Source organism: Aspergillus niger (genome assembly GCF_000002855.4).
Source record: "Aspergillus niger supercontig An08".
Taxonomy (NCBI): domain Eukaryota; kingdom Fungi; phylum Ascomycota; class Eurotiomycetes; order Eurotiales; family Aspergillaceae; genus Aspergillus; species Aspergillus niger.
This window is the reverse complement of record NT_166524.1, coordinates 448,936-473,769: the sequence shown is the minus strand read 5'-3', so window position 1 is coordinate 473,769 and position 24,834 is coordinate 448,936. Positions and strand designations below refer to the sequence as shown.

The window sequence follows — 24,834 nt, the reverse complement described above, 5'->3', positions numbered from 1 at the left end:
CTTCGTAACTTGGCAGACTTGTCCACGCGACTAGACATAGCTCTGGCTGTGAACTGTGATCCCCAAATCTTGGCACTGCCTTCAACATGCCGGCCGATTCTCTCGGATAATTAAGCCGCCGTCGCTGTGGCTGCTGTCAGCGTGCATCTCCGAAGCAGAGCAGCATCAGTAGTAGAATCCACCTACCCACACAACAACTACAACAATGCTCACAACAACAGAATAGCATGCTCCCCCCAAAACCACACATCACATCTACCTCATACACTTACCTTTCCCTTTCCCCTTCCCAACCTTCCAACCAACTATCGAGCAAGTATCTAACCCACCCGAACATTGCAACACGGAAGTACACTCAACCGGCCCTAACAGCCCACAATTACCCCCGACCTCCGATCTCCCTCCACAAGCCAAACAAGCATGATGCGCAAGCTTCCAAGCACCCATTGTAGGCATCAACATTTCCCTCCCTCTATCTGACCAATAGCGATCATCTCCGATGATGCAGGGTGGGAAAGAGTAAAAGAAGGGCCCATCAGCTCTTCCACAGCCCCTCCCCGCTTCCCCCCTCGGCACGTCAACCGCTTGGAATCGGGCTTTGCTCTTTTCGTCTTTTTTCTTTTCTTTTCTTTTTTTTTTTTTTTTTTTTTTTTTTTTTTTGCTGCTGTTGTTGTTGTTGCTGGCTTGACGTTATTCCTGTGACAACTTGACGCGTAGGATGATGGATCATAATTGCGGTTCGGAGTTCCACTACGTAAGTACTTATTTACGGAGTAGACTACTTGTTATTGTTGCTGTGCCTCATTTTGTTTTTTGTTCTGCCTGGTGAGGAGAGATGGAGACTAGTACTAATTTGTAGTTAGATGGAGAAATCTGATATTAAATTACTTCATTCTGAGTTTGTTATTCATATGGAGTACTTGTAGGTGAGTAAATGCTTATGAACTGTTAGGACAATAAGCAAGCAATTAGATAATGGAAGTAAATCAATCAATCCCCCCAGCCAGTACGTAAACACTGTCAAGGATTGATGGATGAGAATTCAGGGTCTCGCCAAGCTTTGCAGTACGTACTTACGAATGGGTCAAACGTCTTGTCGGAGGATACTGCCAAGCGAGGTCGAAAGGGTCAAAAGAAAGAAAAAGAAAATCCAAGAAAGGAAAAGGGAAAAGAAAAAGCCACCCAGGTAGAAATAAACCAATCGGATTTGCGTTGGAGGGGAGCGGGCGTATGTGTCCACGTATGCAGAGAGGCTGGATTTGGGAGTGGAACTCCGTCTTGAAGGGGGTCATGTGTGAGTGAGTGAGAGGTGGGTTCATAGAAACGATTGATTGACGGATCAGAGATAGATACGCAAAGCTAAGACTTTTGCACTTTTGCTTAGCGTTATGGATCGTCTGAGATGGGGGAGGGGTCCGGAAGGGGAGGATAGATATCCAGGTGCCTGTTCTGATTATTGATTTGATCTCGATTTTGATTATTATTGATTCTAGTATCGCCATCATGATTGGTAAACTTTTATCCCCCGTGTGCCGCCCTCTTTTTGCCCCCTGGTTCCGGAGTAATTTTCAATGTCTATTGGAATTAATGGGAGCAGGATTCGGGTTTGTTGGGTGATATGAAGTCATGGTGGTTGGTGGTGATATCATGCTGCTTACTGTACACCGTATTGATGATGATGATGATGAGCCACTGGCAACTGCACTTCCATGTAACTGCTCCAATCTATTCATAGACGAAACCTGCAACAGCCAGGCGTTTGTGATGAAGGATAATTTTATCGTGTCTGTCGCTGCTAGTTTCCTATTATTGGCAAGCCCCCGGAGGGAGGATTGGTTGACCTGTGCCCCTCCTCATTTTCTGTGCTATTGGAATCGAAGCTATTTCGGGTCGGGTCCAAGTGGGACTATGCTGTTGTGTTTTCCAGAACGTCGGGTTGAGTCGTTTGGCGGGTGGAATGTGGATGCTCGTGAATCTAACCACTCCTCAAAAAAGATGCTGAAAGCTTAGTACAAGGTACTAGTAAAATGAAAAAAAGGGACGGACCAGTTGATACGCGTCGCACATCACTCCCAGACTGAAAAAGAGCATAGGCTAAAGGGTGGAAAAAAACATACCATAAGCCAGACCCCTCGGCCCTTTCTTCTCACCCCACAGTCCAATACATACCTCCTTTGTAGCTTACCTCCGACACCTCTCACACGCAGCCCCTGGTTGTCACAAATCCGAGTCGCACGAAGCACCTCTCTAACTTACGGCCGAATACAGTCGGACAAAGATACCCGAAACGGGGTATGATCTGAGGCAAAAAGAAGGGACTCGTATTCCGCATTGCCACTTAGAGAACAAATCTTACATGGTGTATAGTATATGCGAAGCGCTTCTCCAACGGTTCCGATCCGATCCATCTTCGACCAGGGGAAAATCATGAGTAGAGAGAAGGGAAAAAAAAAAGAAAAAGGAAAATGAGTTGCCGCCCCTCATTCTCCTCTCTGGCATCCCATGTCGGTAACGTAAGTACTACTAGCGTCAGGAAAATAACCACACACACCCTCCCATAGGCCCAATCATGGCTGAGTTCAGTCCCCCGTCCATGGAATCCATCACACCGTGGCTAAAAGCTTGTCCGTAAGCCTCTTCTGGGGATGCGGCCAGGGGCCACTTTACCCTTCCCGGCAGGGATCGCCATCGTTTTTTGCATGGCCGCACGAGCGAGGCGTCCTGGCGCGCGGCACTGCTTGATCTGTTCTATCCTAGTCCACGGTGTTCAGGTACAGGAGGCAGTAATTTTTCTTCCCCCCCTTGTCGGGGAATAGTTGATAGTTCTATTGATAGTTAAGTATACTAGATGGGTCTCTGCGAGGAATAATGCGTCAACCGTTGAGATAGTAGTCAACAGCGTTTCAATCCCGATATTGCATTGACTTTCAAAACAGTCATGTCATTGTAGCTGGACTGAAATAGAAAATTACGACATGTATGTCATATTATCGAGTAATCCTGACACGGCGCAGGAACTTCAGCAGGTGTTATTGAGTAGCCAGCCTACTTACTGTTTGTTCGGGAACCCTGGAAAGTCTATGTATGCATCTTTGCTTAGCGTCAGGAATGGAAGGATAATACGGAGTCGGGGATGGTTCTGGCCCTTTTCATTGGTGGGGAGAGGCAACAAACCCCCCAGTCTAAGGGACTTGGCCCTCCAGCGACCGGACCAGACTAATTCCGATTAGTCTCAAATTGATTCTTCCCTGTAGTTTTTTTCATTTTATTTATTATTTTCATTTTACTATTTGCTTTTTGGGGTTTCTGATTAATATCGCGGGTGGTTTTCTTTTTGTTATTTAATCGAGATATAATATAACAAAACACAATTTATTTCAACCCCGATGCACTACCAACAACGGCTCATTTTATCTATCCTTTTTTTTCCTCTCTCTCCGCCCATCCAGCTGACGACAGGGACACGTACCAGTCAGGGATCTAGTCGGTTAGAATGATGACCGGTGGAAAAGGGCAGAGAGGGGCCATTGGGGCCCCTAATGGAGTCGTCAAGTTCCCTTTGTTGATGTGAAGAAAGTAGAAAAAATTGCCATTCGGAATTATTATGCAAAAAAGAAAAAAAATTTAAAAAATAAAAAATAAACGAAAAAAGGGTAATTCAAAATTACAATGACAGGGCGAAGCCAGTGATCCGCGTGGCTACTCGTGGTTCTGGTTCTACGAGACGGCCGAGCGAGCCTGAGGAACCTTTGGTACGGGGTTCCAGCCTGACTAAGGGCAGGAGGCCGCTAGTGCCAAATGAAGGATGTACTTCGGCTTTACTCCTGGTCTGATCTGATCTGCTCGGTTGAAGGCTTTTCTTTTTCATCTGTGGCGATGATTATAAGCGTGGAAGATGAGGAAGGATAAGGGGGAGTGGGAAAGAATTTAACACTGGCATAGAGGCTGTTTGTCATTGAGAGTGATTATCATCTACAGTAGTGATGGATGAAGAATTACCACTGAGATATGTAAGATGTAGGTAAGTAATATACTCATTACTCAGTAGTGACCGGAGATAGGTGTTATTGGCATAGACCCTGTGGTTCCTTCCGGTCAGCTTAGGGTCTTGCGTTGCTGGTCCAGTGTGAAGCCCTCGGGCTGGCAGCCTTTTTAGTCTTTCTGTGGCCCTCGAACGAACGAACCTGATACTCGGCCAGAGAACACAATAATACCATGAATGATGATGCCTATTTTCAGCTCCACTTCGGCGAACTAGCGTCGTGGACTCGCCCTCCCAGTCCACGGTGAACTTACCCACTAGCGAACTAACTCAACTGACTTTCCAGATGGCCAGAGCTTCGGGAGGGACCCTGGACGGGTTTCAAGATGCTTCTTTCTTAGTCCGCCGGGACTGGCAACGTACGGGCTTGTTCGTCACCTTTGCCTCTCCTGTCGCTTTTTAATATTCCTGCTTTGCCCTTCCCATTCGACTGTCTCTTTTTTTTTTATTTTTTTTTAACTCTTCCAATTCCCTCCTTTTTTTGACTTCTTAATATCTTCCAGTCAAATCCTATTTGCCATCCGATCCCAATCCTTCCATTCCTTTTCTTCCTTCCTTCTCACCCACACCCCCCTCCCTCGCTTCTAGCCTCAAAAGCTTGGTCTGTCGTTCGGGTCCCTGCTGTCATACTTGCACTGCTCTCCTCCGATCCCCGATCTACCCTATCTATTATCTACCTACTTATCTACTACTCTCCTCCCCGATCATCCACCCCATCCCGACCTCTTGTCTCTTCTCATCCACCATCCTCTCGCAACCATCACTCAACCTCATTCTTCATTGGATTTGTGTCTCATCTTCCAACTCGATACTTTTGTGGAAGATTGCTATTTGGCATCTTATTTGGTTCAATAGCCAAGGATTGAAAGACGGAAAAAAGAAAGAAGAATTTACTTGCTTTTTGCTGGTCCCTGCAATATCACTGGGCCAGTTTGCAATTGTCATTTAATTCGCTTCGTCTGCGGGTCCCACCTCGACGGCCTCTCAGTGGGTTGAAAGCCGGATCATCGGATCTTCTTGATCAGATCGACGGGGGAACTTGTTGAATACTTTCCTCCACCTTTACAGGGAAGTCAGACTGGTGACTCCTGGAGTTTTCTGTCGAGTCCTTGCCAAATCCCGTCTATCCGGAAGCCGGTTTTTAGGTCTAGCGGAGTGTTACACGAAAGTGAACAGGCAAACATTCTCGAAGATCCTTGGTGAGTACTTTAGTCTCCTTTGATTTTTCTTTCTTGCTCCTTTTCCTCCCTACCTTTCTGCCTTGTCGATGGGGCTGCAGATGCTTGCGTTCTTTCGTCTGGTTTCTCATTCCGCCTCAGTGAGGGGAAGGGCAGCATCGTGCGGAGTTACACTCGGCAGAGGAAACAAGACTAACGATATTCCCAGCAGATTAGCATCATCTCAGTGTCACAATGGCGAGCTGCAAAGCAAGTTTTGTGTCGATCTTGAACAACGACGACAACCCGGCCTTCACAGTCCGCTCAGCCCCCGGGCTATCTAAAAATCAAGCCACTTCGCCATATCCTTACCACTACGCACCCCAACAGTCGATCCCGGCTCCAGAGTTCCGCTACCATCATGCATATGTGAATTCTCCCTCAGTATCACCTGGCCTGGCACGGCTCCCATTCGACCCCGTGCCCGAACCCGTGCAGCCCACCTCTCCCGGCTCCTCGGACTGCTCCTACGACTACATGAGCAGCACCAGTGTTCGATCCCACTATCACCTTGGCCGCCAGGATACGAATGCCTATCGCCCGCTCTCTGAAAAGCGCATCAGCGGCAGCTCTGTTACTGAGCCTCCATCGCCCCAGCCTTCTGTCGGCAGTAACAAGGAATCTATGGCTGCCAAATCCGGAGTCCGGAAGAACAAGTACCCTTGTCCTTTTGCTGCCAGCCACGGCTGCTCTGCGACGTTTACGACATCCGGCCACGCCGCCCGCCACGGAAAGAAGCACACAGGGGAGAAGAGCGTCCACTGCCCCATCTGCAACAAGGCATTCACCCGGAAAGACAACATGAAGCAGCACATTCGCACGCACCGCACCCATTCCGAGGATATGCCTACGGCCATGACGACGGATCGGGATAGCGATGGCAGCAGTAGCTGGTCGACCCGGAGGAGCAACACATCGGCGTATGACCACCAGCGCTCCGTCAGCGGGACACAGATGGACGGGCCCTCGTATGATAGTGGTTCAACCCTGAACCCGATCTCCACAAGTCGGGCGTATGAGCCGATGTCCTCACGAGTATGACAAGTGAGCCAAGACGTGAACGGAACATGAACACAAAAGATTACCACGGGTTGATGTTTACTTATTTCCATTCTCTGGACATCTCTATTTCTACTCTTCATCTTTTCCCAATGGCGGGACAAAGCGTGTCCCATCGGAGCAACGGCGTTATACAGGAACTCAAAAAATAAGCGCCCTCAATCGGCGCAAAGAGTGGCTGCTGAGCGGCACTCTTTTGGTGTCACTGGTTGTTTCCTTCAGTCTGCCGTCAGAAGAATCGACGGTCAGATGCGGCACAGAACGGTTTTCTTCAAAATGGGAACCGGGTAGTGAAAGCTGTAACCGGCTTCTCAGAAGGGGATTGTTCCTTCTTATTTCCTCTGCTTTGTTTTTTTACGTCTGGGTCTGCATTATGCTTTTTTCGTTGTTGTTGTCCCATAGCTGGACTGGATTCCCCCATTGCATTTGTCATATGTCTTGTCAGCGTGTTTGTGTGCTTGGTCAGTCTGTGTGATGTGTTTTTCTTTTTGGATGCCACGAATACCTTTTGTTACTGATCCTATCATCTTGGGAGCGACGGCCGAACTTGAATTTTGAAATGTACATTAGAAGCTAGTATGAGAGTGTGTGGGATGTGATGGACAGGCATTAGTACCTGTCCTTCGGGATAATCCCAGATCAATATGATCAAGATGAGAACTCTTCACTACTTTATGTCCAGTATGACTTTGTATGTCTTTCTGTCGGTTGATAGAACTGTTTCTCTCATATTAGATGATAATATCGGTGCCATGAATGGAGAGGGGCCCGCTGAACTATAGACCAGGAAGCGTGTGCGTGTAACTTTATGATATATCATCGATTATCCACAATCTGTAATATTGACCAGTCAACTATGTACTCAACCCTGTCAACAAATATCTAGTAGACAGATAGTTGATATCTAGCTATCTCACTGATAGAGTAGCCACCGAACCACGAATCGCGCAGGCGGAAACGAACCAAGCCGGGCATGGATGAGGAACCAGCCCCTACTGAAACTCAAGTTCGGTATTTTGCTCCTTGTCGGTGTTGTGTTATGTGTTAGAAAAGGCTCATGATAATCACTACTGCCTGCTACATAATATCTACAAGCAAGGTTATCCCCTACACAAACAATCAAGTGTAACTATTTTCCTTGTATATCGGGTTACGTCATCTACAGTGGCTATTAACTATAACTACTATGCTTCAGCTGGATGGCTATCTGGTACCAGTATATGCAATCAAAGTCTTTTAGATACATTCAAAAAGTGAAAAATGAATATTAGGGTTTTATAGATATTTCAGGTATCAGTGGTGGGATCATGAGAACGGGACACGATCATCTTCTGGCCATTCGGCGAGAAAGCCACTGACCTCCATGACAGACACACTCACTACTGCAAGCAGTCACCCTAATCGCTGAGCTCCTTTTGAAACATAATATCATGAGCAAACTCCAACGTCGCCCGCATTGACATTGTATCTGTGGCATATGTATACTCCGTATCAATCCGACGCCCCAGCGTCCTGTCAAATCTGCGGTACCGCTGATCGAAGAAGCTCGTAGCAGCGGTTAAGTCTGTATCCAAACTATCATATTCAGTGAAGTGCATTGATGAAAGCGGTGATATAGGCAGCTTTTTCTCGAATATATCAATTTTATATTAGTAATAAAAAGAATGATAGGCTTCTGTGAGAACCATGGATTGTTGATAGTTGAGTCGAATAGGAGCATGTCTTCGTGGGCACTGTTCTAGAGGGTACTTATCAGCAAGAAGCATTATGTAGCTGGTGAGATAGTATGTATGTAGTACTCATACAGTGTCTTGGTTTTCGATCAAATATTTATGGGAATTGGAAAGCGCTACTACAGATATCCCATAATGGACTTGTTCTAGAGAGTGTATCCATTTCCTTCTTTCGCTATGTTGTCCGCTCAGCTGGATTACTGTCCATGTTATTGGACCTATAGTGAAGAAGTATTCAGAGAGTTCTGTCGGCATTGCTCTGGTGAGCTTTGCGTGGAGGAGGTCCTGGTTGGTAGAAAGCCACTTAGGCATGGCTAGTCTGTCGGGGGAGTTACAGAAGCTGATGGTAGTGGAATCTTTAGTATCGCTACATAATATATCAATCGGTCTCAATGACTCACTAAAGAAATTGGTCTTTGTTAGGAATTTCAGTATTAGGTGTAATAGCCGCTTGAACACGCGGATCTTCCCAAAGGTTCCTCAAAGATTAATGGACAGTAGCTGTATCTGGTGATGCATTGAAGGGGCTGTATATCTCCAATTTAGCAATCAGATTTGTGGATGATTAGAAGCTTTTCAGTAAGACTAATCAATTATTACTATCAGAAATTTATATTTATAGCTAACCTTTGCAGGCTCCGTATCGAAAACAACATTATCTCTCGCACTGCTCTCTGGTAAATACTGCCAAGCAGTAGTTAGACTTCTCAACATAACTGTCCGTGTCTGGAGACGCTCATCACTTGCCAATGACATCAGAGTAAATGAGGCGCATCTGGGCTATTGTAGTCAATCTTCCAGACTCATTGCTACCTGTACATTGTGTTAATGTAGTCTTACACATGTGTTTGTTTAACTGTTACCAAGCAGGGTTGTTCCCTTTACGTTGCTTGATTTCTTCTTTTCCGAAGCCAGATAATCCACATTTTAATGGGCTTCAGCGTAATATCGACTTCAGCGTCTGTCATCCCGGTGGTCGCCTGGCCTCAGGGATATCACAGCATAAGCCACCCATTTATGGTGACTTGAGTATGGTATGTTATTGAGAGATTGTCTGTCACGGACATGCGGACATGCATATGGTTGGGATAACTGTTATCAACACCCCGGTCAGGTGACGATGATCGTCTCAGATGATCATATATTTCAGCCTTGTCGTATTTCTGGATCTATTGAATAAGGAATTGTTTGGCGGCAATCAGATATTCATCTTGTACAGTACAGATCAGCGTGTTTCCAGGTATGAACAATATAATCAACTCCTCTTTGACACACGACTGTCCATATATATTTATGTGTCCACGGGGTTTCATGCCATTTTAGAACGTAAACTTAAAATAATAAAACGTAGAGACTCAGGCGCAAATGATGAAGTTGAGGGTATCTCTTTATAGTTACTCAGTTTTCTCAAAGAGGGTCTGGGATGACTAAACCTTATTTTGATTTCCACGGTTTCGATTTCCATGGTTTAGAAGGTAACTAGCCATATAGATATGTGGAGTATAGGCATGTACCTGAAGGTCACAGCAACTGCAGTTGACAATGGCAACAAAGATTATCACATAATTATTTTTTTTTATACGATCAGTATACTGGTGACTCTTGTTACGAGTATGAGTATGTGCAGAGGCCATTGTGGAATGAGAAGCTGAGTCAGCGCGGGTGGGGGATGATGTCAGTCGACGATGCGGTGGTGGTTTGGTTTGGACCCTTGAATTTTGAATGCTGATGTTGATGTTATGACAGGATTGTGCGAGGTACATTAGCCATCCCCCATTCATCGACTTAACAGATAGTAAGGTGAGTCTCCACTTTGCACAGATGTCATCATCCGACAAAACGGGTTTCAGTGTGCGGGTGCCCCGAAACACCGGCGGGACTCTCCTGTCACCAATGAATTGAAGGTGAGGCTGCACAAGCAGTGAAATCCTATACTGCACTACCAAATCGTACCTGCCTTAAATGGGTGCATCTGCCCCTACGTCACGGGCGCTTGCCCCGCTGTCTCGCTCTTTCCCTCCCCAGTCGCCACTGCCATTTTTACTTCTTCTCGTCTTCTTCTTCTTTCTTCTTCCCTTTCCACCTCAACATCACCTCCACTCTTCTTCTTCTTCTTCTTCTACTACAATCCTCCACTATCCCATCAGCTTTCATCAATTCCTTTTCATAACACCACTCCCTTCATCCATCTAATGATCACCCCCATCTAGATCTTCGTTTCTCAACAGTCCCTTGAACCCGGACAATGACCCACTACGAAAGCCGTCAGTACGCCCGGCCTCCCGGCGGCTACAATCCTGACTATTACTATGGTGCCCCTCCTCATGGCACCGCTCGTCACCAAACAGATGTCGTCCGTCGTCGCGATGGCAGCGTTGATTCCTACGATGCCCCTCCGCGCGACTACCCGCCTGGCGATTATGGCTACGAATACGGCTACGGCATCCCCCCTCAGGCCAGACCGTCCCGTGTCTCCACCCTCTCGGAGGGGGTGCGCAGATCCCACTCTATGGGCCATCGTGATCCCTATTACGATGACTCGGACTACTACCGTCGATCCCACCGCCGTTCGAGGCGACATGATGACCGACGTATGTATCTCATGTCTCGGACAGATAGCACGCCAAAGAGTACAAAGCTACTGAGAGTAAGTCGCCTGCTGACATACATTCGCAGGTGATCGCCCCAGATACTCTCGTTCTCCATCGGACAGCCGCTCTCCCCCAAGACGACGTCGCAAGTCCATCTCTGAGCAGGCCTTGGGTGCTCTAGGTCTAGGGTCACTCGCCTCATCTGGATCCCATCATCGCGAACATGATCGTGGTCGCTCACATACCCGGGATCGTAAGTCTTACTCCTACTCGCCCTCGCCCACCCGGGACAGAAGCCGTCACCGACGGGAGAAGAGTGAGCAGCGCATCGCCCAGGCTGTTCGAGCGGCTCTGGCTGCGGGGGCCATAGAGGCCTTTCGTGTTCGCAAGGACCCTGGCGAGTGGACCGGTGAAAAGGGCAAGCGCATCCTTACAGCTGCGATCACGGCCGGCGGTACCGATGGACTTGTGGACCGAGACCCGAAGAAACATTCCAAGCGCCATGTCGTCGAATCCACCCTGGCGGGTCTGGCTGCCAACCATTTCATCAACGGATCAAGATCCCGGTCGAGGTCTCGTGGCCGGGGTCGCTCGCAAAGCCAGGGTGGACTGAAGAATCTGGTTGCCACAGGGGCCCTGGCCGCGGCTGGGAAGGAGGCCTATGATCGTTTCCGATCCAAGTCTCGCCCTCGGAGTCGGAGCCGAGGCCGGGGCCGGTCCAGCTCTCGGGATAGCTACGACGACCGTCGCCCCCGCAAACGGAGCAAGAGCGTGACCGACTACATCAACCAAGGAATGGAAGCACTAAGCCTAGGACAAAAGGACAGCCGTGACAGGAGAGCTCATGGCGGCCGCTCGTCTCGTCGCGACGTCTATTCGGACGACGAGCTCTCGAGTGAGGACGAGCCCCGACAGCATCACAGCCCACGGCGCTCCAGACACTCTAGAGATGTGAGTCGACCTTTATCTACCGTCACCACCTCGACACGACCTTCCACACGCACCACATCCAAAGGAATCGGCGAAGCTGGTCATGGTCGTGTCAACAGCCCTCATGGAGGTGGTCAATCCGAGGATTCTGATTCTGACCTGGGAAGCAGTACCGATGAAGAACACCAACGCAAAAAACTTACCCGGAAAACCCTAGTGAAATCCGGCCTGGCCGCGGTGGCCACCATCCACGCCGCACATAGTCTGCACGAAAGTATGGAAAAACACAAAAAACGAGCGGAGATGGTTCGCGAGGGTGAGCTTTCACCGGAAGAAGCCCGTCGTCTTCGGATCAAGGGTCAGCTAGGCGATGTAGCCAGCGTCGGCCTGGCCGCCCTGGGGATCAAAGGTGCAATCGGAGAATGGAAGCATGTGGAAGAAGCCCGCCGTGAGCGACATGAATTTGCGAAAAGCTGCGACGAACGACGAGAGCGCCGACACCGCCGTGTACAGAGCCAAGGACCGACGGCTCGACCGCCGCGGACCATATACCCTGACGAGATTGAGGAGCATCATCCATCGGAGTATGGATCAACATCAGATCTTCGATCCCGGTCTGTGGGACGATCGTCCAGAACGCCTGTCACACCATATGCTTGAAATGAAGAAATGTAAAAATGAGCGATATTGAATTGCAGACATGTGCTATGATAACGATTGATGATTGATGAACCTTTCGTTTTTATGCAAAGTTTGTTGTGTTATTCCTATGCAAATTGATAATAGTCTTTCCTTTGAATGTTCTTGACGTTCGCCAGTTGACTACTGATGTTGTATACGTACACGCGCCTGCTTGTCTTCACATGCATGTTACTTTGTCGACTATCCACCTATTTCTCTTTCGGTATAGCTGATTTTCCCAATAATTTACTGTAGCTTACAGATAGTATTACAGCACTGTTTCGATTTCATGGCTTCTAAGACATACAATACAGTGATTACTTAGAAAGCGAACAGTGAAATGAACGGCATAATCCATTCACGGCATGCAGGCATGCACGCATGCCTATAGAACTCTCAATGGGAGGCTATAGACCATCCCCTTTGCGCAGCAACAGACAGAATATTTACAAGATACACACACACACACACACACACACATGAGCAAGGAGACAAATCAAGACAGCACAACACCGGGTATGATATCTCAAAAAAAGCAGACACACCTGCTAAATAGATGGGCAGGAATCGTCAACAGAACAACCAGAATATCAGATCATTGATCAATCAATCAATCAAGCAAGCGCAGAACCAAAACGAGACAGTAGTACTACTACATGCAAGATGACGATGGTAGGCGAGTAAGGAGAAGAATTGTGTCCTAGCACGAACAGGAACAGACGGACAGGCGCAGCAAGGAAAGAGAGAACGGAACGCTCGATTCTTTTGCCAGCAGGATGGAAGCAAGACAAATGCAACAGATACGTTGATAAGCAAAGCGGTCAAGCAGGGGTGCGGGTACCCATTAGACAGGAGGAAACCTGGCAGAGAACATGTGGGAACAAGGGAGAAAGGAAACGGTCAAGCGCAGCTAGCTGTACATCCCAACGAGGTGGAGGGAACGAAACTTTTACAGAATGCATCTTCTGAGGGGTACCATGGAGGAGCCAGGCTAATGCAATGAAGGAATCAGGTCAGAGCGGTGGGTGATGGCGCAGAGATCAATGAGGGTAAATGAGCGTGAAAGAGTCCAGATGCGACGTTTGGAGATGAGTGGCAGTCATGTGAGTCGGTCCAGAAGACGTTAGGGGGGCGCTCATCGATCGGCATTCAAGTTCAGCCAACTCATGTCCGAGTTGACATTAGTAGGATGGCGTGGCGGCATCGGTTCCACTTCTTCGGGTATAAGAACGCTTGAACCGCGTGTGTTGGTGCGAGACGGGTCGAGTGTTCGGTAGTCACTTTCGGATGGCACTGCTATTGAAGGCACATGCGTGCTGGGGTTGTAGAAACTTCTGCTGTAGGTACTACTGGGAGGCCGGTCCGCCCAGCTGCGCTGTGGCCAGGGCCCGTCACCCTCCAGCTCGGCACTCATCGACGAAGCGCTAGAGATGCGAGCTGACTGACTCTCTTGGATTGCAACAGGGCGACCCTCGGAGGAGATGATAGACGAGGCATGCTCCGTTGTGGGGCTACCGCTTATTACCTGTCCTAGAGGCTTTGGCTCATCCAAGAAGCCAAAATCCAGGGGTGTGAGAGTCTTCATCTGCCATGCGGCGCCTTTCGGCTGCGGCTTGGCAGACGATGCGCCTGATGGGGGCTGGAGAGTTTGGGATTGCATTCCAACCAAGCTTGTTGCACTGTTGTCTTGGAAGTAGCGACTCCACCCTTCATTGGTTCTCCGGTCCCCTGGGCGACCCCCGGAGGTGGAGTTCTGAGCCTCGATCTCTTTATCAAAGGCAGCACTCGAGTACACACTAGGTGACGAGGCTTCTCCGGTGGAATGAATGGTCGTCAGAGGGCTCGACTTCAGCGGAGTCGAGTTCTGTGCAAAGGTAGGACGGGCACCAGCCGGCCTCGGGGTCTTCTCATCACCCACCTTGCCCGAGAAGATTGCAAGCGAGTCTACCGAGGAAGCTGCAAGCGGGACTGGGCTCTTGGCCATGGGGTACGCTGACTGGGTCAATGGCTCCACACCCTGGTCCTGGAAACTGAGCCGATCTTTGTCGCTTTCGCCTCGGGCTTTCTTCATATTCTGCTTCTTACGTTTGATAAGCAGGAGAATGATCACCAGGATAGCGGCGACACCCAGGATCGCTCCCAGGGTGGCGCCGACTATGGTGCCGACATCGCTGCTGGACGAGCCGCCGGCGCCGGCGCTGGAGGATGCGCTGGAGGTCGACGTTGCTGTGGATGTAGATGCCGTCGTTGTGGATGACCCGAGAATCTGCTGCCGGCTCTCGTCACCGTAGAACAATTTGGTAGCGTTGACCCAGCTGTTGGCGGTTTGGTTGAAGATGGCCAAGGAGTCCGTGCCACTGCCACTAGAGATCACTACCAACCCATCCTCCCCCTGAGCTAGGGAGTAGTTCTGCCGTGTTGTGGACTGCGCTAGGCTACTATCGTAGGTCGGGTAACTGCTGAGGGTAACTTCTCTCTTCCGTTTGCGTGACGAGGATGAACTGATGGCGGTAGCAGGGTTCTGCTCCTTCCCGGACGAATTCACCAACACCACGCTCGAGACAGTGTTGGGCGCAACGTCCATGTCGAACTCCTCCAGCACCTTGCTTCCGTCGGATCCTTCAAGAATGGCGCACTGCACGCCACTGGATAGCGACTGGGACAGTGTCACGTTGGATCCATACCAGCCCGCAGTCGGGTTGAATAGGTGCACTTTCTTTGGGGTTGTGGTACCGCCAACCAACGCCGCCTCGCGATCATTCCATGGCAACAGAACCGGGTTGACGGCCGGTGACGCTTCCGTCGCATTGTGGGCCGCAATGGAGTAAGGCGATACGGTACTGAGAACGTATGTGTCGGAAGATGCAACAGTTTCGTCGGTCTGGTGGCCACCATAGACCAGAATAGAGGAAGAATTCGACAGGTAGACGGCCTTGTGGTGAGTACGGTTCCCCATGACCGATTGCGGGGGTTGAATGGTGGTCCACGTCTTGTCTTGAAACGAGTATCGCTGCAAGCCCGGTTGACTCGACGAGCCGGATCCGCCAATGACATAGAGGGATTGCTTGGTCTCATCGCCGTCTGTGCCACCGATTACACACGCTGCGTCTGAGACAGCCTCACCCATGGTCAATTGGGTCCAGTTTCCATTGCGCTCGAGGGGTATCGATAGAAAGCCATTGGCGGAGTAGGTGTAGAGAGCGTTGTCGTATAGAGCAGAGCAGTGACCCTCCAAATCCACGGGAGGTTTCGGAACAAGCATGTCGAATGTGTCGGGAAGGGAGAAAAGGGAAAAGTTCTTCGAATGTACCAGCCGAAGACGATCAGGAAACAACCAGCCGTCCGAGGTTCAGCACGTAGGCGTTAGGACGGAGAAGGGATGAAGAATGACTGCCGGAGCACTATCGCATGATCGACAAGGTAGAGGATCGTGTGCTTGGGTGCAGAGAGCAACCGGGGGAGGCGATGATCGCGAGTCGGAGTCGTGATTTGGACAATGTATGATTTGAGAGCGAGCGAGAGAGGGCGATATCTGCAGGGGATTGTCCCGGTAGAGCACAGAAGGGCGATGGTAGATATGGAATTCCAGAATATCGATCTGCTTGAGAAAATGGGGAAAACTTGGAGTGGTGAAAAAAACGAACGACGACCTGGCAATGAGTGTGTCAATTGGGAAGGTTAGGTTTTAGGGGGTATGTTTGCGAAGGGAAAACGATGGACGGAGTGCGCGATATCAAATCGGCAGCAAACGTGGAAAAAGAACGAAAGGAAAGAGACGGCGAGGAAGGAGACCAAATGCCAGACCGAGTCAGGCAGAGAAGGAAGCGAAAAGCCAGCAAACGGAGGGGATGGGATGGGAGGAGAGGGACGAGGGCATCAGGAGAGGTCGAGAGAGGGATTTGGATGGGGGGGCGTGGGAGAGGGTGGAGGGTGAAACGCCGGCGGGCAGCTTAGACCAGCACTAGGGAGGGCAGCCGAGAAACTCACCCTTTTCGCTGGTGGAGAGTCAGTGAGCCGAGCAGAACAGGGGGGGCTGGAAGGATACAACAAAAAAGCAGAGAACGAGCGTAAAACGAAGGAAGTAGAGAGAACACGAGTGCACAGCACGTTTGGGAGGATGAAGGAAAAGAAAGAAGGAGGAGGAGGAGGAAGAAGAAGGAAGGGAGAGAGTGTGAAGGGAAGTGAGAGTGTGAGAGAATCAGAATGGAAGGAGCGAAAAAGGAGGAGGCGGCGATGGGAAGAATTGGGAAGGAGCGACCACCACTTCGTTAGTTAGTTAGTCCACCATCTAAAAAACATCTGTGCTGACGGCCATTGACTTGGATTGAAAGTAATTCAATTCTTCTTTCATTAAAATCAAAAACTAGTAACTAATTGTCGATAATAGCTACGACTCTTCTTGCGCACTTACTCCCCAAATGCTACACGAAACAATCATCTGTTTGACAAGAGTCGCGCGACCGAGGAGGGACAGAAGAGGAGGGGGAGGCAATGTACCTGCATGAAGCTGCAAGGCTGGTCAAGAAAACTTCCCCCTCCCTCTTTTGTTCCCCCCCAACCACCCTTGTCACTGCAGGCAGGCGTCAGAACGTGCCAACAATCATCCTAAATCTATACCATTAGTTGGTCAAATCTGTTTTTACTGGTTACTAAATTAGGTCATGCAGGTTTGCAGCAAGTGACCCCTTCCTTGGGCCCCCAATGTCATCCTGTCGCGAGAATTGGACCCTTGGGTCTTGCATCCATGGTACTCAAGGCTGACTGATGACGATGATGATCAGAGGAGGGAGGGAAGGAAAAGGTAAATGATCCCAATGATGAAATTGGGAGGAAGAAGAAAAGTTCCCGAATCTTCACAATCGCATCGGGCCAAAAAATGGTGCTGCCTTGCTCGGAAGTAATAAAGATCATGTCGACACTCGACAGAACGTGCGAAAGGAGAAAAGCAATTAACGGCAAGTCTCCACAATAATTATTGGTGCTGACCCCCGTCATCATCCTTGGGGTAAATAGATACTAGTAAATAGTAAATAGTATCCGATGGGGGGAGGAGTATCCAGTATCCTAAGTCAGCATTATCCCTATCGAAGGAAAAGGGAACCAAATCCCATCCCAACCCATCCATGAATTCCCAAGGAGGTCACGATAGTTAGTTTAATGGTGGAGAGGAGATAATTGATGATGTATCATCCCTCGTGCGCCGACCGGGATCAACTGCCCGATTATTGGTCTGGTGGGACTAGTCAGGCACACCCGCCAACATTGGACGCAGGTACACTTAATACCACTGCAGTAGTACTACTACCTACAGTAAGTATTGACTGCAGACGGAGATATACTCCCGTGGCAAAAAGCCAATTTCCCACTTCATACCTTGCCGAACATCTCTCTCACACATCATCAGTCCCATCTATTTATAGGCTGGACCACCAGATACTTACTAGATACTATCTAGTTACTTTTGTATGATCCCAAATTCCCACTGACTCGTGGCCGTTTCATCGGCCCCACTGGGAAGGCATCACATCGCTGATTGGTGGATTCTTCGGGGAACCTCAGGCACTTCAAACCAAGCCCGGACTGACGTAATCCCCTGGCATCAACAATTAACTAACTAACCATTTAAGGACTAGAGATTCATCCCGATTGAGATGAGAACAACCATCACAATTTATTGGGGTAAATCAATCAAGATACTACTAGTTTGGGCAAGCGAGTAATGGTACCTGGTTCAGTACTACTCATCAGAATTGACAAGATGGAAGGCGAAGGGACACAGAGGTAGGGATTGTACATTGGTTACCATCGCAAAATCGGGTGAATAAGAGTAGTTGAACAGTACTAAATATATCATCATCATCATCAAAAGCATCATAGTGCAGATGCTTCTTGAGTTATTATCACCATACATACTGTATAGTATTATCACCGGTTCGACTCCCTCATGCTTCCAGTAGTTTTATCGTGTCTTACTATTGATTACTTTTGCACCGGAGAAAAAAAAAAAAAAAAAAAAAAAAAGAAAAAATTCATATTGACAATCTAGGAAGTACAATCATGCTAGGAGAGAGTAACAATTGAACCCGAAATATGATAGTATAAATATTAGACATTAAGGGTGGGGGAATAAAAGAGGTGATATGATTTGAAAAGTAAATAAAAGAAATAGAGCAGAACTGCAAGAAAACTCCAGCAAAGGTCTTTCATAAGAATGATTCAACACATACCTACTTACCACTTATCCCATACAGCCCGCAAACACACGAGAGACCTTCCCCCCCCTTTTTAAGTACCAGCGCGCTCACTCCATATTCTAGGTACCCTTTTTCTGGCCAACACCTTAAGTTTAGTATGGACTTTGATTTCCAGGTACCCCTTCACACAGAATGTCGCAGTGACAGAGACGCATTGATGCGAGTATACCCCGCCTCCAGCAGCAGGTTGTAGGGCACGTTCGTTGGTGGGTATGTCGGACATATTGCAGGTCAACCGGGCCAGTACGCGCGATTCTACAGTTGTGTAGTGCCAGAGTCAGTCCTGTAATTGATAGCATGACAGGACCTAACTTACTTTGGCCATCGCTAATTTTCAGAAAAAACGTTTTGACAAGGGGCTCCCCGGGGCGACTATAAAGCTGAAACACAGCCTTGTAGGGTCTACCTTCCTCGTAGACACGGCCCTGGTGACGAGTTAGCGAAGAGCACCTCATAACCCAGGAAAATTAATTACCTTGACCAAGATCTGATGTGGATAAGCGGGCACATCGGGCTCATTAATGAAATCTTGCAGACATATGCCGGGTTCCTCCCGTAACCCTGAGCACTCAATGAAATAACTTTTGTTACATGTCTGGTTCTTGGTGACAATGCCGCTCAGGCCCTTTCGCGCGGCACCGAGAGATGCAGATAGTTCGCTACCTCTGGATCAGCATGTAGTGCACATTAAGAGCTCTGAAACTTACGGTACTTGAGAATACAGGATACTAACAAATCCTGCATCCTTAAACCCCTGCGAGAACTTATCTCGCGCAAATTCAGAGCGCATCAGCCCCCCAGTCATCAACAGTTCCTGCGGAGTCAATTAGCTTAGAACTGGGGGAATCAATCAGGGCCTAGACGTACGTCGATTTTGAAGTGCCCGCAAGTGGCTTTATCCACCTGGTCGTTCACATAATGGACGACTTGGCCGATGACGCGGTCAAAGAATGCTCGGATATCACTGTCGGACAAGATTATATGACCCCTCATGGAGTCATACCATTGCGACGTAAAACAATCCATCCGGAACATAAGACGATGGCTACTTCCGTCTCCAATGAACGCTTCCTTTAATTGTTTGAAGTCGTTCATAAGACGTTCTCTCCGATCCGGATCGTCATTGAACGGCGTTGTGAAGGAAGTGTTGAAGCGTTCCCTCATGAGCTTCAAGAACTCTCTGTCAATGATGGTACTCCCAGATTTGGGGCCTATGGTGGATATATTAGATCTTCGTTTGTATATAAACCGGCAGCATATACTCTTACCTATGGCACTGCTCAGTTCCGTGAGCGAATACGATGTTGCAGTTACATCGGTAATCATATAACAGGCAATGTCCTAGCTTCTTGTCAGTATTGGGACGTTGAATAATCGCGCATATTCTACTCACAACCGTGCCGCCGCCCACATCGCACACGCAAAACGTGCTTCCGGACTATTGGTATGAAATCTCATTAGCCAGGGATGTTCCTGAGGAGGATTAGACATACACACGAACCTCTCTTTGTTTGTCAGAAGCTTCAAGAATGGATATCGCAGATGCCTCGCTCTCGGTAACAAGGCAAACTTCCTCATTTGGTTTATGGCCAAACCCGGCCAAGTGGATGGCCTCACTCATCCGCACTTGTGCATCGTTGGACCAGCCCGCCGGAATGGAAAACCAGTATTCCTTTCTGATGTTTGGTTGGCGAAAAATGTCCGACTGTTCCAGGTGGTTACGGATCCCGCGAAGGTAGTCGGCGACGACACGCACGGCCGACTTTCCGGTTGGGAGTCGCATGAGTTGGTGCCCTGATACTCTCTCTAATTCCTCGTCCCGGAAATCGGTTGACTCCATATCTGGGTCTAGAAGAAGTTTGGTCCACCTGAAAGTTTCAAGCTCCGGCGTAGTCTCAAGTCCCCATTGAGGTTGCAGACCGATTGGGTACTGCATTGTCGATGGCAGTTTGGCCCGGTATTGGATTGGCCATTCTTCCACTTGATAGATGGGCGAATCTATGCCTTGCCCGTCATTATCATGACCCCAAGCAGCGGCTGGGGTACGATTAGCCTCGTGCATGATGTGTGAAAGTTGGGAACCGTCTACTCACCAGTACCCGTCGTGCCGTAGTCAATAGCACAGACTAATCTTGGCCTGGTCTGTTGCATAGCGCTACTGGTATACCCCAGGGCTCGCTAGTAGACCTTAGTGCGTGAGATTTACTGAATACTGTGTGACAAAAAGACTTGAAAATGACAAGTTTGAGCTGGGAGCTGGGGTTGGGGTGTGGAAGTTGAGGTACCGCGGACGCTCCAAAGGCATCCAAGAGGGGCAAATGAGGAAAAAGCAGAGATATGCCATCTTCCATGTATCCAATGCTGCCCAACACGCAAACCATCTGCCACCGAAGAGGGCAGGAGAGTGTCTCGGAGTCAATACTGACCGTCCCGAAAGATACGAGGCTGGCTGATCACTAGTCTGGAGGCCCCCCATACTTGATAGGCCTGTTCCCACTCGGCTGTCTCAGTGTAAAAAAAAATAAGAAGGGCGAGGGAGAATAGATAGAATAGAGAGAGGATAGGAGAGAATAGGAGAGAAGTGAGTTACTCCCGAAAGAATCTAGATGCTTGGCCTTGCGCGTTGGTGTTGTCAACGGGAAGAACGGGAAACAAAGCCACTGGACCTCGTTTCAACCCCTTGGTTTCATTAACACCCTCTCATCGTCTCCCCGACTTTCTCAAATCAGTCGCTTCTTCATTACCTCCTGTCCTTTCTTTCGTTCGATTATCTTCTCATTCGACTGTCTTTCTCGGCTTTGCTTCTCTGTACAGCTCCGAGCCGCCCGACATGGATAAGAGCTCTCTTCAGGTAAGAATCCTTTCGGGCTCAGACTCATAGACTATATTGTCCATTCTAGAATGAACACATGGGACACACGCTAATTACACTCCTTTCATTTAGGAGGCATCCTCCCCCACCGTTGTCTACAGTAACTCCGACGATCATGTCTCAGAAGACGAAAGCTCTCCCCAGACTGAGAACGTCCAAGACCTCAAGGCCCAAGTTGCCTTTCTCCGGGACCAACTGGAGATTCTTCATGGAAAAGCTTCGCTCGAAATCGAGTTGCAAATGAAGATGCTTACGGCCGGGGCCAAGGGCTGGTCAGACTTTGATTTCGAGGTGTTGGGGAATATGATCCGTCAGGTTATGTATCGCATAAAGCATTGGTGCCAACAGCATGTCCGGCAAGGTCTGCCCGATACCGCTGAACTATCTGGCCTGGAAAAGCAAGCCATCATTCGTAGTCTAGAGGGCTATTGGGTTCAAGATGTGGAATGGGATACACTGAGGAAGTCTCTTCCTTACCCTCTCTCTGTGTGTATGTCGGAAGTGCTCGCTCAAACTATCTTGACAAAGAACATCGTGGAAAAGTTCTTTGTCAACCCATTTTGGTACCTCGAGGGAGAAGAATTCAATCAGCAGGATAAGGCGACGGGCTCTGTCTCATGTGCACAGAATCTGCAACATCTGTACCAACGATTCTTGGAAAGTGAGAGCTTCTTCCCACATGCTGCTATCCTCCTCTTCTTATGCTGACCAGAGCTGTAGCAAACGGCATCAGAGCCACCATCTGGAAAAAGGAAACTGTTCGTCTCTCAAATTCGGTTATGCTAACCCAAGCACCCAATCTCGAGCTTGGTCGGCAGACAAAGGAATATCGCACAAAGGCTGTCGCTTTGTTCGCCTCCACCCTACTTTCCGACCCTTTTTTCCAGAGATTACTAGAAAGTGTGGATTGCGAGGAAGCGAAGGAGCGAGAGAACAGTCTTATACGTATATGCCAATTTGCTGATGAGATCGCAATTACCCTCGGCTCCAATCAGGGGCATTGTCTGTATAAGACACTGGCGAGTGTGGGAACCACCTTCGATCCGAGATCGAACGAAGCGACACTCCATGAACTCTATAATGTCGGCGGAAATGCTGACGATGCCAGATTGGCTGGCCGTCGCATCTTAGGGATAACCCAGCCGGTTGTAATACTGAAGCTAAGAACTCTGAGGAGTCAAGAGAACGTGTTGAATAAAGCCGAGCTATTGGTGGAACATGGTGACTACACCGAGGAAGATCATGTGCGAGATCGACCAAAGCCTGCTGAAAATCCTGATGAAGAGGTTGAGAAGGAAGAAGACTAAGTAAGGGAGGCGAATCAAGGATTGCGTCTGTAGTATCTTTCCATTACATGTTGCGTTGTTTATAATTGCCCCAGACTGTCGAACGTTTTATGCCGTGATTCTTCTCTATTTGGTGTTCCTCGCTTCATCACTCCTGTCCATTTCAAGATATTCTCGTTAGATACTTTGCTTCTCATTTTTCTTTTTTTTTTTTTTTTTTTCTTTTTTCTCTTTTTCTCTTTTTTTTCCCTCTTTTTTTTCCCTCTTTTTTTTTTTTTTTTTTTTTTTTTGGAGAAGCAATTATTAAGTCATTTATTATCTATCTGGTTCACAACAGTAGTACACTGGAATGAAGTCAAGTAGGGAGATTGACAGGATCAGTGTCTCAAGCGCTATGCTGCTCGGTATTCACAAGGTCCAAGAAGCCCTACTCAGAGCCTTCGACCTGCCCGAGGGCAACTACGCACTGCCGTTCTTATCCGCACACATGCACAGGGAAGAATATACCGAAAATGATATGCAAGTCATTCGATCACTACTAATAACCGAGCTCTCACAACAGATAGGAGGATAAATTTAAGCCTTTCTCTTTTTCTTCATTTCAAGAATGAACCTCTTCCAATCAATCATGACATCCAACCTGCCGGTCAAGAGAATGCTCCTAAGGAGTTCTGGGACCAGCACCAGCGCCCCTTAAAAAGTCCAGAGCCTCTTCCACGCACTTGGCCCATCCCCACCCATGCCCTCACCCTTCCAAGATCCCTACAAATGGAGCACCGGGGAAGATACTGACCTAGCTACCTTCCTTCCGACCTTCCACCCCGTGGGTACTAACTGAGACATGCGGAATGAGGTACATGGGTCCGGAGTTATTTCCTGCCCTGATGGCCTTACTCCATAGGGTTCAAAGCAGTGTTGGTACCTCATCCTGTATATTCGGGCAGGGAGATGCCGCTGGAGAGATTGGATTGGTGGTTCAATGCTGGAGTTAATGGTCGGAGTGGCAATTCTCCGAATAGTCCGTTCTCACGGGGCAATGATATTAGGTTTTGGGATCTTTTGTGCTATGCTCAAGCTGATTTGGGGGGGAAAGGAAGGGGGTCAGTTGTATGGGAAATTTCTGGGGTGGGAAGTCTTAAGTGGGTTCGCCGTTTGTTCTGCATATATATATATCTTTCTTTCTCATCATATTAGAAGTCGCTACTAACGCTCATTGTGATGAATATAGGATGAAGCCCAACATGGACGGGTTTGTCTCTCCTCAATCCTCTTTCACCATTTCAAAGATGTCCGGTCAGAAGCTGACAGCACTAGTACTGACTACAAATGTAGTTTTGGACTTGGTTTTGTGGCGACTCCATAAGCCCAGTGATGGAGCTCCCTATTTATTATCCTCGTTATTTGTTTTCATAGGTGTTTAACATGGCAATCATTGAATAAGTCTTGTTAGATGATTATTATAAGGGTGTATATAATGGACATACTAAAAATATCTTTTCCAGATTGAGATACCTCAGCGATTGTGATAGCTAGCAAAATTCAGAATACAACTTGAGCTGTAATAATTCATCATTAGAATATCATTAGGATTTTACGGGGAAATCCTGCTTAGCATTTATTGTCCTATCCAGCGCAGACGCGGGCAGGAACGACTGCGTCTCATTGAAACCAGGCGAGCACTTTCTAACGATTCAACTGTCATAGGCATAGATGATGATATTAATAATGATATTATTAGTACTACTATGATATAGATTTATATTGATGGGCCTTGAAAACTAATCTAAATCCACGAAATAAAGATTGGCTGCGAGACAACGGGCACATACACCGAGAAGAAATTTATAGAGACTAGGAGTCGACGTTTCTTCATAAGGATGCCATACCATTCGCATGATAGTAGGCTTTAATGGATATTATCTGAGATGAAGTGGCCTCGTTATTATCATTCTTGTCCCAAGAACTCTTTAAGCATCATACCTTCTCCCTTTGATGCTGATGTGGATGCTTACTATCTGTTCCTTCAGCTCTTAGAAACAGACTTCGTTAAAAAGGGAATTCATTTATTTAAGTATCAGCTTACTGGTAGAGAAGGAGGTACTTAAAGTAAAGTATGTTGATTTCAGGACTCAGACACCAAATTGGTTTATTCCATATTGGGCCCTGGCT

At 48.2% G+C, this 24,834-nt stretch overlaps 9 protein-coding genes across 9 annotated transcripts; 6 read left to right on the top strand and 3 right to left on the bottom strand.

Moving 5' to 3' along the window:
• Positions 1-227: 227 nt before the first annotated feature.
• On the top strand, positions 228-2,010 carry An08g02120 (hypothetical protein; the record flags this gene model as incomplete). Its single annotated transcript, XM_059748865.1, has 7 exons — positions 228-448; positions 718-754; positions 864-922; positions 953-1,006; positions 1,047-1,298; positions 1,494-1,604; positions 1,752-2,010. 7 exons carry the CDS (start codon positions 228-230, stop codon positions 2,008-2,010), a joined length of 993 nt encoding a protein of 330 aa, XP_059603897.1.
• A 3,444-nt stretch (positions 2,011-5,454) lies between these two features.
• On the top strand, positions 5,455-6,300 carry An08g02110 (uncharacterized protein; the record flags this gene model as incomplete). Its single annotated transcript, XM_001392292.3, has 1 exon — positions 5,455-6,300. The coding sequence occupies one exon, from the start codon at positions 5,455-5,457 to the stop codon at positions 6,298-6,300; it is 846 nt and encodes a 281-aa protein (XP_001392329.1).
• Positions 6,301-7,715: 1,415 nt separating this feature from the next.
• An08g02100 (uncharacterized protein) lies at positions 7,716-8,895 on the bottom strand (the record flags this gene model as incomplete). Its single annotated transcript, XM_059748864.1, is given in 5 exon segments — positions 7,716-8,056; positions 8,124-8,391; positions 8,449-8,516; positions 8,548-8,586; positions 8,679-8,895. Coding segments are annotated over 5 exon segments (933 nt in total).
• A 1,401-nt stretch (positions 8,896-10,296) lies between these two features.
• An08g02090 (hypothetical protein) lies at positions 10,297-12,232 on the top strand (the record flags this gene model as incomplete). The annotated part of the gene is made up of 2 exons (XM_001392290.3): positions 10,297-10,642; positions 10,728-12,232. The coding sequence occupies 2 exons, from the start codon at positions 10,297-10,299 to the stop codon at positions 12,230-12,232; spliced, it is 1,851 nt and encodes a 616-aa protein (XP_001392327.1).
• A 1,156-nt stretch (positions 12,233-13,388) lies between these two features.
• An08g02080 (hypothetical protein) lies at positions 13,389-15,515 on the bottom strand (the record flags this gene model as incomplete). Its single annotated transcript, XM_001392289.3, has 1 exon — positions 13,389-15,515. One exon carries the CDS (start codon positions 15,513-15,515, stop codon positions 13,389-13,391), a length of 2,127 nt encoding a protein of 708 aa, XP_001392326.1.
• A 1,919-nt stretch (positions 15,516-17,434) lies between these two features.
• On the top strand, positions 17,435-17,786 carry An08g02070 (hypothetical protein; the record flags this gene model as incomplete). Its single annotated transcript, XM_059748863.1, has 2 exons — positions 17,435-17,563; positions 17,709-17,786. 2 exons carry the CDS (start codon positions 17,435-17,437, stop codon positions 17,784-17,786), a joined length of 207 nt encoding a protein of 68 aa, XP_059603895.1.
• Positions 17,787-18,538: 752 nt separating this feature from the next.
• On the bottom strand, positions 18,539-20,569 carry An08g02060 (uncharacterized protein; the record flags this gene model as incomplete). Its single annotated transcript, XM_059748862.1, has 7 exons — positions 18,539-18,762; positions 18,824-18,932; positions 18,983-19,172; positions 19,215-19,321; positions 19,375-19,718; positions 19,776-19,848; positions 20,009-20,569. 7 exons carry the CDS (start codon positions 20,567-20,569, stop codon positions 18,539-18,541), a joined length of 1,608 nt encoding a protein of 535 aa, XP_059603894.1.
• Positions 20,570-21,337: 768 nt separating this feature from the next.
• An08g02050 (uncharacterized protein) lies at positions 21,338-22,686 on the top strand (the record flags this gene model as incomplete). The annotated part of the gene is made up of 4 exons (XM_059748861.1): positions 21,338-21,358; positions 21,452-21,865; positions 21,908-22,040; positions 22,100-22,686. 4 exons carry the CDS (start codon positions 21,338-21,340, stop codon positions 22,684-22,686), a joined length of 1,155 nt encoding a protein of 384 aa, XP_059603893.1.
• A 1,220-nt stretch (positions 22,687-23,906) lies between these two features.
• Positions 23,907-24,419, top strand: An08g02040 (hypothetical protein; the record flags this gene model as incomplete). The annotated part of the gene is made up of 2 exons (XM_059748860.1): positions 23,907-23,914; positions 24,242-24,419. 2 exons carry the CDS (start codon positions 23,907-23,909, stop codon positions 24,417-24,419), a joined length of 186 nt encoding a protein of 61 aa, XP_059603892.1.
• Between the last annotated feature and the right edge of the window lie 415 nt (positions 24,420-24,834).